This window comes from Oncorhynchus masou, chromosome 13 (assembly GCF_036934945.1).
Source record: "Oncorhynchus masou masou isolate Uvic2021 chromosome 13, UVic_Omas_1.1, whole genome shotgun sequence".
Taxonomy (NCBI): domain Eukaryota; kingdom Metazoa; phylum Chordata; class Actinopteri; order Salmoniformes; family Salmonidae; genus Oncorhynchus; species Oncorhynchus masou.
Window position 1 is genome coordinate 8,695,223 of NC_088224.1, and position 12,479 is coordinate 8,707,701.

The following is a 12,479-nucleotide window of genomic DNA, read 5'->3' on the forward strand; positions in this document are numbered from 1 at the left end:
TGGTGTGAATCCTCTGGGTGTAGGTCCTCTTGGTGTAAGTCCTCTTGGTGTAGGCCCTCTTGGTGTAGGTCCTATTGGTTTAAGTCCTCTTGGTGTAGGTCCTCCTTTGTTCTCGCTCCGATCTCCCTCTGATCTCCCTCTGGTCTCCTTCTGGTCTCCCTCTGATCCCCATCTGATCTCCCTCTGATCTCCCTCTGGTCTCCTTCTGATCCCCATCTGATCTCCCTCTGATCTCCCTCTGATCCCCATCTGATCTCCCTCTGATCTCCCTCTGGTCTCCCTCTGGTCTCCCTCTGATCCCCATCTGATCTCCCTCTGATCTCCCTCTGATCTCCCTCTGGTCTCCTTCTGGTCTCCCTCTGATCCCCATCTGATCTCCCTCTGATCTCCCTCTGGTCTCCTTCTGGTCTCCCTCTGATCCCCATCTGATCTCCCTCTGGTCTCCTTCTGGTCTCCCTCTGATCCCCATCTGATCTCCCTCTGATCTCCCTCTGGTCTCCTTCTGGTCTCCCTCTGATCCCCATCTGATCTCCCTCTGATCTCCCTCTGGTCTCCTTCTGGTCTCCCTCTGATCCCCATCTGATCTCCCTCTGATCTCCCTCTGATCCCCATCTGATCTCCCTCTGATCTCCCTCTGGTCTCCTTCTGGTCTCCCTCTGATCCCCATCTGATCTCCCTCTGATCTCCCTCTGGTCTCCTTCTGATCTCCCTCTGATCCCCATCTGATCTCCCTCTGATCTCCCTCTGGTCTCCTTCTGGTCTCCCTCTGATCTCCCTCTGATCTCCCTCTGATCTCCCTCTGGTCTCCTTCTGGTCTCCCTCTGATCCCCATCTGATCTCCCTCTGGTCTCCCTCTGATCTCCCTCTGGTCTCCTTCTGGTCTCCCTCTGATCCCCATCTGATCTCCCTCTGGTCTCCTTCTGGTCTCCCTCTGATCTCCCTCTGATCTCCCTCTGGTCTCCTTCTGGTCTCCCTCTGATCCCCATCTGATCTCCCTCTGGTCTCCCTCTGATCTCCCTCTGGTCTCCTTCTGGTCTCCCTCTGATCCCCATCTGATCTCCCTCTGGTCTCCCTCTGATCTCCCTCTGGTCTCCTTCTGGTCTCCCTCTGATCCCCATCTGATCTCCCTCTGGTCTCCCTCTGATCTCCCTCTGGTCTCCCTCTGGTCCCCATCTGATCTCCCTCTGATCTCCCTCTGGTCTCCATTTGTTCTCCTTTGTTCTCCCTCCTATTTTTCTGTTTTCATACCAGCTGTCCCTCTCTTTTCATCCTCATGATGTTTTTTAAAGATTGTGTAATGTGCAGGGCCTTCTGGTATCAGTGGCTGGTAACAGTAACAATGTGGGGTGAGAATTGACCACCTGTGCTGTCTGCCACCTTCATACACACAGCAGACAGAACATGCAGTCTGCCTATGACTCAGAGGACAGAAACTGGTCAGCAAAACACAGTGTGTGTGTATGTGTGCGTGCGTGCGTGTGCGTGCGTGTGTGTGTGTGTGTGTGTGTGTGTGTGCGTGCGCGCGTGTGCGTGTGTGTGTGTGTGTGCAGTGAGTCATTCAGTTTCTAACAAGCCTGTTATAACTGAGTTGGAGTTTTTCCAGGATTTCAAAGTTTGAACTGGTTGGAAAGTCCCCTTCACTTAGTTAAACAAGATAAGTATTCACACACACACACACACACAGACACACACACACACACACACATGCACCACGCACACACACAAAAAAAACTTAAAGGCCCCATTGTGCATGACATTAAGTCAAATTGGTAGCTTCATTCCTCTGCAGTTAGGACAAAGGAGAAGCCTCTTTCTTACTGTCCATGGGAATCATACTGTTGAGCTCCAACCCCTGTCCGGCACTTCTTAACTGATTCCCTGTGTAGGCTACTCATGGAGAATAACAGCAAGGTAATAAAGGTGTGTCCCAAATGGCACCCTATTCCCAATGTAGTGCACTACTTTATACCAGAGTCTATAAGGTAGTAGTGCACTACTTTAGACCCGGGTCTATATGGTAGTATTGTACTACTTTAGACCAGGGTCTATAGGGTAGTAGTGCACTACTTTAGACTAGGACCTATAGGGTAGTAAGGCACTACTTTAGACGAGGGTCATAGGGTAGTAGTGCACTACTTTAGACCAGGGCCTATAGGGTAGTAGTGCACTACTTTAGACCGGGGTCTATAGAGTAGTAGTGAACTACTTTATACCAGAGTCTATAAGGTAGTAGTGCACTACTTTAGACTAGGGTCATAGGGTAGTAGTGCCCTACTTTAGACCAGGGTCTATAGGGTAATAGTGAACTACTTTAGACTAGGACCTATAGGGTAGTAGTGCACTACTTTAGACTAGGACCTATAGGGTAGTAGTGCACTACTTCAGACCAGGGTCTATAGGGTAGTAGTGCACTACTTTAGACAAGGACCTATAGGGTAGTAGTGCACTACTTTAGACTAGGACCTATAGGGTAGTAGTGCACTACTTTAGACCAGGATCTATAGGGTAGTAGTGCACTACTTTAGACCAGGGTCTATAGGGTAGTAGGGCACTTTCTTTAGACCAGGACCTATAGGGTAGTAGTGCATACTACTTTAGACTAGGACCTATAGGGTAGTAGTGCACTACTTTAGACCAGGGTCTATAGGGTAGTAGTGCACTACTTTAGACAAGGACCTATAGGGTAGTAGTGCACTACTTTAGACTAGGACCTATAGGGTAGTAGTGCACTACTTTAGACCAGGATCTATAGGGTAGTAGTGCACTACTTTAGACCAGGGTCTATAGGGTAGTAGTGCACTACTTTAGACCAGGATCTATAGGGTAGTAGTGCACTACTTTAGACCAGGGTCTATAGGGTACTAGGGCACTACTTTAGACCAGGACCTATAGGGTAGTAGTGCAGTACTTTAGACCAGGATCTATAGGGTAGTAGTGCACTACTTTAGACTAGGACCTATAGGGTAGTAGTGCACTACTTTAGACCAGGATCTATAGGGTAGTAGTGCACTACTTTAGACCAGGGTCTATAGGGTAGTAGGGCACTACTTTAGACCAGGAACTATAGGGTAGTAGTGCAGTACTTTAGACCAGGATCTATAGGGTAGTAGTGCACTACTTAGACTAGGACCTATAGGGTAGTAGTGCACTACTTTAGACCAGGGTCTATAGGGTAGTAGTCCACTACTGTAGACCAGGATCTATAGGGTAGTAAGGCACTACTTTAGACCAGGGTCTATAGGGTAGTAGTGCACTACTTTAGACTAGGACCTATAGGGTAGTAGTGCACTACTTTAGACCAGGGTCTATAGGGTAGTAGTACACTACTTTAGACTAGGACCTATAGGGTAGTAGTGCACTACTTTAGACTAGGACCTATAGGGTAGTAGTGCACTACTTTAGACCAGGGTCTATAGGGTAGTAGTGCACTACTTTAGACTAGGACCTATAGGGTAGTAGTGCACTACTTTAGACTAGGACCTATAGGGTAGTAGTGCACTACTTTAGACTAGGACATATAGGGTAGTAGTGAACTGCTTTAGACCAGGGTCTATAGGGTAGTAGTGAACTACTTTAGACCAGGGTCTATAGGGTAACAGTGCACTACTTTAGACCAGGGCCTATAGGGTAGTAGTGAACTACTTTAGACCAGGGTCTATAGGGTAGTAGTGCACTACTTTAGACCAGGGTCTATAGGGTAGTAGTGCACTACTTTAGACCAGGGTCTATAGGGTAGTAGTGCACTACTTTAGACTATGACCTATAGGGTAGTAGTGCACTACTTTAGACCAGGGTCTATAGGGTAGTAGTGCACTACTTTAGACCAGGGTCTATAGGGTAGTAGTGCACTACTTTAGACTAGGACCTATAGGGTAGTAGTGCACTACTTTAGACCTAGTAGTGCACTACTTTAGACCAGGGTCTATAGGGTAGTAGTGCACTACTTTAGACCAGGGTCTATAGGGTAGTAGTGCACTACTTTAGACCAGGATCTATAGGGTAGTAGTGCACTACTTTAGACCAGGGTCTATAGGGTAGTAGTGCACTACTTTAGACCAGGATCTATAGGGTAGTAAGGCACTACTTTAGACCAGGGTCTATAGGGTAGTAGTGCACTACTTTAGACCAGGGACAATAGGGTAGTAGTGCACTACTTTAGACCAGGGTCTATAGGGTAGTAGTGCACTACTTTAGACCAGGGCCTATAGGGTAGTAGTGCACTACTTTAGACCAGGGCCTATAGGGTAGTAGTGCACTACTTTAGACCAGGGTCTATAGGGTAGTAGTGCACTACTTTAGACCAGGATCTATAGGGTAGTAGTGAACTACTTTAGACCAGGGTCTATAGGGTAGTAGTGCACTACTTTAGACCAGGGTCTATAGGGTAGTAGTGCACTACTTTAGACCAGGGTCTATAGGGTAGTAGTGCACTACTTTAGACCAGGACCTATAGGGTAGTAGTGCATTACTTTAGACCAGGGTCTATAGGGTAGTAGTGCACTACTTTAGACTAGGACCTATAGGGTAGTAGTGCACTACTTTAGACTAGGACCTATAGGGTAGTAGTGCACTACTTTAGACCAGGACCTATAGGGTAGTAGTGCATTACTTTAGACCAGGGTCTATAGGGTAGTAGTGCACTACTTTAGACCAGGGTCTATAGGGTAGTAGTGCACTACTTTAGACTAGGACATATAGGGTAGTAGTGCACTACTTTAGACCAGGATCTATAGGGTCGTAGTGCACTACTTTAGACCAGGACCTATAGGGTAGTAGTGCACTACTTTAGACCAGGACCTATAGGGTAGTAGTGCATTACTTTAGACCAGGGTCTATAGGGTAGTAGTGAACTACTTTAGACCAGGGTCTATAGGGTAGTAGTGCACTACTTTAGACCAGGGTCTATAGGGTAGTAGTGCACTACTTTAGACTAGGACCTATAGGGTAGTAGTGCACTACTTTAGACCAGGGTCTATAGGGTAGTAGTGCACTACTTTAGACTAGGACCTATAGGGTAGTAGTGCACTACTTTAGACCAGGGTCTATAGGGTAGTAGTGCACTACTTTAGACCAGGGTCTATAGGGTAGTAAGGCACTACTTTAGACCAAAGTATCATGATGAAGACAGGTTAACAAGGAATTGATATTCAAATGTGTGATTTATTTAAGGTAGGTGCACATACACACACAGACACAGATAGACACACAAACACACCACTATGAAAACATGAATCACTTTCTCTCTGGCTCTACTCTGACATCTAGCGATGCTGCTTAACCAACCAGAGTGCAGCTGAGAGAGAGAACAATAACAACCTGCGTTATGAGCGCATGGCCTTGTAAACTGTAGGGACCATGTGCGCTCAAACAATAACCTTGTTAGATCAACAATAAACATGTTGGTGGAAAATGGACATGATGCTTGTGTTATGATTTATCTCATGGGTACTCTTTATGAGATTTCATAAATAAAAGGTTAAGTAAACAAAGATCCGTTTATATTGTAAATGTATATTGTATCATATCGTTTCGATCCCTGTCATGGCTTGCGTTGGTTTAATAGAATATGCCATTTAATAACATTTACTGAAATAGTTTACTTTCTTTTGTATTTATATAATCTAATTCCAGATTAACTTAATCCACATTGCATTGAACTAATGCATTTCTATTTATAAACACGGGTCTTATTATTGAGAAAGGCGGCAGAGGAAGGACTGCGAAGTTTTGACTCTCGGTTTGGTTCGGTCAGACAGGAATGAGGTCAGATACACGAATGTTCATTGCAGACCGATTATTATTACACGGTTTATTCAGCCAATGGACTCCGCCTGGGCGTGGTTTTGGACAAAAACAGGATAGAGACAGTCTGTGATTGGCTGATTAGTGTAGCCTTTATTTCTCGCGAAGGGGATATAAAACCGTGCAGTGTTGAACGGTATGTTTACAGTATACTGGCAGACCGATAAGGAAAGAGAGGACTATGAAAAAGTGCGACACTTCCATTCTTCCACATGGTTCTGTCACTGCTAAGGCGAGCTGCGCAGACAGCGATATTATACCTCTCATAGGAAAGTTACAGTGTTGTTTTCAGCAGCGAAGTGCTCTAGGTATCACAGGGCGAGTTTTCAGTCGCACTGGTAGTTGAACGTTGAAGGATTTGAATGAGTTATTTCGTTCTCTTTTTTTGAAGATATACTCGCACTAGAGACTAACTGCGCAGCGTCTCCAAAACGGACTGAAATATAGAGGAGACTTGCAATAACTTTTACGCAATCCGTCCAGTGTGGTTACATAAACATACGTTTATTGAGTGACTGAAAGAAAGCCGATGATATAACAGCATTGGCAACTTTTACGCACTTTTTCACCATAACATAATTCTGAACAGCACTTTTTTTGGTACGTTTTCTGTCTAACCGAGAGATTGAGAAAGAAAGAGAAACGATGGTACAGCACATGAGCCACACAGAGAGCGCAGATTCATTCTCTCCTGGTGGGGACGGCACCGATACCGGAGATATGGACTTAGACATGGACGCGTCTCCGACTCCCGGGTCTCCGCTATCCTCCACGGGAGGGGACCGAGGCAACGTCACCTGGTGTAAAACCCCCACGGGACACATCAAGAGACCGATGAATGCATTTATGGTGTGGTCTCAGATCGAGAGGAGAAAGATCATGGAGCAGAGCCCGGACATGCACAACGCTGAGATTTCCAAGCGGCTGGGCAAGCGCTGGAAACTGCTCAAAGACACAGATAAGATCCCGTTCATCCAGGAAGCAGAGCGGCTGAGACTCAAGCACATGGCCGACTATCCTGACTACAAGTATCGGCCACGGAAGAAGGTTAAGACGCCCAGCTCCAAGACAGAGCGGGGGGAGAGGGGAGAGAAGGGCGCGGATAGGAGCAGGGTTTCTAAGTCCTCATCGAAAAGAGGCTCTGGGTCTAGGGGGAACAGCAGAGTGCCCAAGCCGGGCCAGGGGAGCGTCAAGCTGCCTACCCAGGGGCAAGAGTGTGCGTCTCCCGCGGATCACCACACGCTCTACAAATCCAGGTCAGTGACTGGTGCCCGGCAGATACCAGACAAGCCAGCCAGGCGCGGCTACATGTTTAGTGGGGGAGGGAGCTTGGACAGCGGGCCACCCTCTGTGGGAGTCCCTGGGAGTCCCGCCCTGAGCAGCTCGTCTGAGTCCTGTGACCCGATGAGCCTGTATGAAGACCAGGCGACGGGGGCGAACGAAGCACTTTCCTCCAACCCTTCAACATCCACACCATCATCGGCAGTCCGCCTCAGGTACACACGTGCGTCCTCTCCAACCCCGTCCGCCTCTCACTCCTCTTCCTCCTCCCTCTCTTCTTCCTCGGATGAAGAGCTGGAGGATGAGCGGTTCGAGCTACAGCCGAGCCCCGGGTTTGAGAGCATGTCTCTGGGCAGCATGGGGCCATGTGAGTCGGAGCTCGACAGGGACCTGGACTGGAGCTTCGGCGAGTGTGGAGCGGGATCTCACTTTGACTTCCCCGACTACTGCACCCCCGAGGTCAGCGAGATGATCTCGGGAGACTGGCTGGAGTCCACCATCTCCAACCTCGTATTCACTTACTGAGCGCCGGAAAGGAGAGAAAACACAGAGAACAAGAGGGAAAGAGAAGCCCCGCCCCGCGCAAAACTAAAACCCAGTGAGTGTGAAAGAAGAATCTTCAGACATTCTTACAGATTATTAGGGAGAGTGAAATGTGAGCTAAACTAACCCTCGTTTTGGAAAGAATAGCCTAATATTAATGACATGTGTTTAGGTTAAATTGTGCAGAATGTGTGTATAAAAACATAATCGTCTGTTCCATGTGGGTATTGACAAAGACACGAACGGGGACGGACAAGGGCTCATTGTTGCCTGGTGCGCCGAACAGAAGGAAAGTGCATCGCTGGCATTTGGAGAGAGAAGAGAGAAGGACTCTGAGCACGCCTCTTTTAGAAGTGACACACACAGACACACACACACACACACAGACTTACTGAACTGAAGTATTCAACCGGCTGGCACGAGGAGGTTTGTAGGTTGACGGTGAACATGACTATGGGCAAATGGGCTTTTGGAGAGCTTGATGTTGCCATGGAGATGAAAGCAGTATAAGTGACCCACTTCAGTTGTTGTTCTCTGTGTGGGCGGAGTTTACGAAGGTGATATTCAGGTGGGTTTTTTTCTGAAGCTTAACATGCATGCGCTCCCTCGTGGAGTAGTGTGCACTGTTACATTGACTGATGCATCTGAAAATATGTTTATTACAATGTCATTTTTCGCGCTGATTGTGTGTGTGTGTGTGCGTGTGTGACTAAGTGTGTGTGTGTGTGTGCGCGCGATCACAGAACACAGTTCACAATCACCAGCTTTCCTCTCAACGGCAGGACTTTTAATGAATTAACAACTCAGAATCTTTTCTCTGAAACCTTTTACACTCTGAATGCACATTTCAGGACCAATTCCCTTACTGCGCAACGCCTAGCACATCTGGCTGTAGTTATTCTATATCAGATGACCGGTTTTTATATCGATGTATTTACACCAGCTGAACATGTTTTTTTTTGTTATAATTTGAAGTATTGTTATCGTATAATAGGTCTCGTTTGTGTGTAAACCATGCACCTGGCTGTATCCCTGTGCAGGAGGGCTAGAAGTGTATCTTATTTAAAAATGTTGATATCTCTCACTTTTTAAAGGAGAACTCAGTAAGTGTGTCATTTTTCTATATTTGTATTTTTGTACGATATCTATGGGAGGGAGAGCCAGTGGGTGGTTGCTTTGATTCCTGATGTTCAAAGCCAGAGGGTCCTTTGTCACATTCTGCTCCTTTATACAATGTTTACACTTGACAGTATCGCGCCACATGCTTCTTAAAGGCACAGTGTCTGTATTACACCAGCCAAGTAAACACATTGACACCCGCTACGTCACTAGAGCGTCAGCTGCACCTAGTGACTGTGTTTCAACAGTGGATTTGCATAACTGGGACCCAGATGTATTTGTGCTATCTTGTCAAGTCCTTGGCAAGGAGTGGCACGATGGCACAAACAGACTGGCGCCCAGGCTACAGAATATCAGAATTGTTCAAGAGAGAGATAGAGATGCTGTTGGATTGAGAGGAAAACATCGGTATGCTTTTGTTGATAGGTTTGATTTGAAACCACTGGATGGAATGTGACACTCACACATTCTAAATGCCTATTTGAGTCAGAGGGAGGTGGAGAAAGGTGTATGAAGTGCTTCGGTCATCTATCATTGCGCAATTGCATAATAAGAGTATTTAATCGTTTTTCTACCCGTTGGCTTACTTGGCTAAGACTAGCTAGCTAATTGTTTTTCCTATATTATGGCATGGCAAATTAGCAATTGTATTTCAGATTCAGGTATATGTATAGCTGTTGTGTTTAAGATTTTTTTTTTTTAAGAATATCAATTGAAGATATTTATGTTTATTGACTGTACTATAATGCAGATACGATTGTGTTTCTATGTATAATGATCAACGACAGACACTAAAATTGCCATCTTTTGTCATTATGATGTTAATGATTGTGGTCCAGGATCTTAATTTTTTCTTTCTTTTTTTTTCCATTTGTGCAATATGCTGTGTGTATGATCATGTTTCCTCCAATCGTACCATATCTCATTTAAATATAGAACTCAACGCCAGCCAATCGGGTCAATGACTGCCTCAGACCTCTATTACAGAGCATTTTTTATTTGTTTGTTTGTATGTTTGTCTAGTTTTTTTCAAGACGGAAATAAAATCAGCTGGAACTGAATCTTTCTGTCATTGCGTTGATTTATTGGAAAAAATGTAGGCGATTGGCAATTCATTACAGTAGCCTGGGTACCAGTGTGTTTGTACAATCATGCCACTCCTTGCCACAAAATATGTCCTCCTCTTAGAGGAAAATAAGGGGTTCAGTAAAATGTGTTTCTTTGTATGCCAGTGCACGTTTGAGTTGAGCTGAATTATGTCTCAGATCAATAGGAGTGGCTCCTCTATCAATCGCCACGTGGAGAAAACGCGGCTGCCACGGCAACACTGTATCCAAGACCAAAGAGGCCGCACACAATTAGCTGGGGACGCCATGTATGTGCCTGCGTGTGTGAGGGGCGCAGCCAGCTATTTGGGATGGAGGAGCTTCTGCCAAACATTTCCTCAACATGACTTAATTGGGGGAAGGGGAGGAAGGCAGGTGTGTCTGTGTGTCTGACTGTGTGTGTGTGTCTTTTTGTCTGTGTGCTTGTGCATGTGTGTGTGTCTGAGTGTCTGTGTGTTGGGGAGTTGCAGCAATGAGACAAGATCAAAATTGGATATTACGAAACTGTGGAGAAAAAGGGGGTTACATTTTTTTTTAAAGTAGTGGATCAGTGTAAAGGGAGTGGATCAGTGTAAAGGGAGTGGATCAGTGTAAAGGGAGTGGATCAGTGTAAAGGGAGTAGATTGTAAGTCGCTCTGGATAAGAGCGTCTGCTAAATGACTTAAATGTAAATGTAAATGCAGTGTAAAGGGAGTGGATCAGAAATCCAGTCCGTATTTTGGTGTGACCACCATTTGCCTCGTGCATCGCGACAGATTTTGGCCTGTGAAATATTGTCCCACTCCTTGTCCATGGGGGCTGTGCAAAATGCGCTGGATATTGGCGGAAACTCGAACAAACCGTCATACACATTGATCCAGAACATGCCCAACGGGTGACATGTCTGTGTAAGAACCACGGTAGGAGACAAAGAGCTGGTTTCAAGCACAGAGCGCAGCAGGGGTTTAATGGAAGGGACCATAGGAAGAGGCAGGTAGCTGGGTCTAGTGGCAGACAGACGGTAGGTCCAAAAATGGCAACAGTACGGGCAGGTTGGCAAAAGGCGTCGTGAGTGAGGCAGGCAAAAACTATCATACACGGGAGGCGAGAAGGATGGGGGGAAAACCAGAACTACGAAAAAGTGTCTCAAAACAATACCTCACAATGATGGGGTGCAATAACTGAACTAAATAGTGTGGGATGATGACATGCAGGTGTGTGGACAGGTGATCAGAATTCAGGTGATTGGGATCTGGAGAGTGAGCTGCATTCTGGGGATCTATGTGTTTGAGAGTGTGAGTAGGATGCAGATGTTACAGTCTGGTGAGTATGTAGGCCATGATTTTTATGTATTTGATTTAACTCGGCAAGACAGTTAAGAACAAATTCTTATTTTCAATGACAGCCTAGGAACAGTGGGTTAACTGCCTTGTTCAGGTTTTTACCTTGTCAGCTCACGTAATCAATCTTGCAACCTTTTGGTTACTAGTCCAACGCTTTAAACACTAGGCTACCCTGCCACCCCATGATCACACCAGATACTGACTGGTTTTCTGATTCATGCACCTACCTTTAAAAAAAAAAAAATTAAAGTATCGGTGACCAACAGTTTTATATCTGTATTCCAAGTAATGTGAAATCTATAGATTAGTGCCTAATGAACTGATTTCAATTGGCTATTTTCATAATATGAACTGTAACTCAGTAAACTCTTTGAAATTGTTGCATGTTTGCATTTATATGTTTGTTCAATGTAGTTTGCACAGACAACTTCACCCATATGAAAAACATTCCATAGCAAAATATACCTAGCAATCTAGCTTCATTTGCTTGTAGCTTGCTTCTCATTCAACTTGTGTTAGCTAGTTAAAGCTGCTAGCCTGCTATTAGCTAGTTACAGATGATAGCCTGCTACTAGCTAGCTACTGCTGATAGCCTGCTACTAGCTAGTTACAGCTGCTAGCCTGCTACTAGCTAGTTACAGCTGCTAGCCTGCTACTAGCTACTTACAGCTGCTAACCTGCTACTAGCTAGTTACAGCTGCTAGCCTGCTACTAGCTAGTTACAGCTGCTAGCCTGCTACTAGCTACTTACAGCTGCTAACCTGCTGCTAGCCTGCTACTAGCTAGTTACAGCTGATAGCCTGCTACTAGCTAGTTACAGCTGATAGCCTGCTACTAGCTAGTTACAGCTGCTAGCCTGCTACTAGCTAGTTACAGCTGCTAGCCTGCTACTAGCTACTTACAGCTGCTAACCTGCTACTAGCTAGTTACAGCTGATAGCCTGCTACTAGCTAGTTACAGCTGCTAGCCTGCAACTAACTAGTTACAGCTGCTAGCCTGCAACTAGCTAGTTACAGCTGCTAGCCTGCAACTAGCTAGTTACAGCTGCTAGCTTGCTACTAGCTAGTTACAGCTGCTAGCTTGCTAGTAGCTAGTTACAGCTGCTAGCTTGCTACTAGCTAGTTACAGCTGCTAGCCTGCTAATAGCTAGCTACTGCTGCCAGTTGTTCTGGTCATGTCAGTTGTTGGTTAGCTAGCTAGCGAATTTGAGCCATATTTGCATTGACCGTGAAATCATTCAAAACACCTAAAAAAGACATGGTTTCTAGAACGAGTCGAAAACGAGTCAGTTAAGATTCCCCACACG

General features: G+C 45.7%; 1 protein-coding gene across 1 annotated transcript; it reads left to right on the forward strand.

Moving 5' to 3' along the window:
* The first annotated feature begins 5,949 nt into the window (after positions 1 to 5,949).
* Positions 5,950 to 9,806, forward strand: sox4a (SRY-box transcription factor 4a). The gene has a single exon (XM_064982871.1). The coding sequence runs from the start codon at positions 6,448 to 6,450 to the stop codon at positions 7,606 to 7,608; it is 1,161 nt and encodes a 386-aa protein (XP_064838943.1). The 5' UTR covers positions 5,950 to 6,447; the 3' UTR covers positions 7,609 to 9,806.
* Positions 9,807 to 12,479: the final 2,673 nt, after the last annotated feature.

Excerpts from the sequence above, each read along its gene's own strand:
- sox4a (XM_064982871.1), top strand. The coding sequence starts at position 6,448 with ATGGTACAGCACATGAGCCACACAGAGAGCGCAGATTCATTCTCTCCT.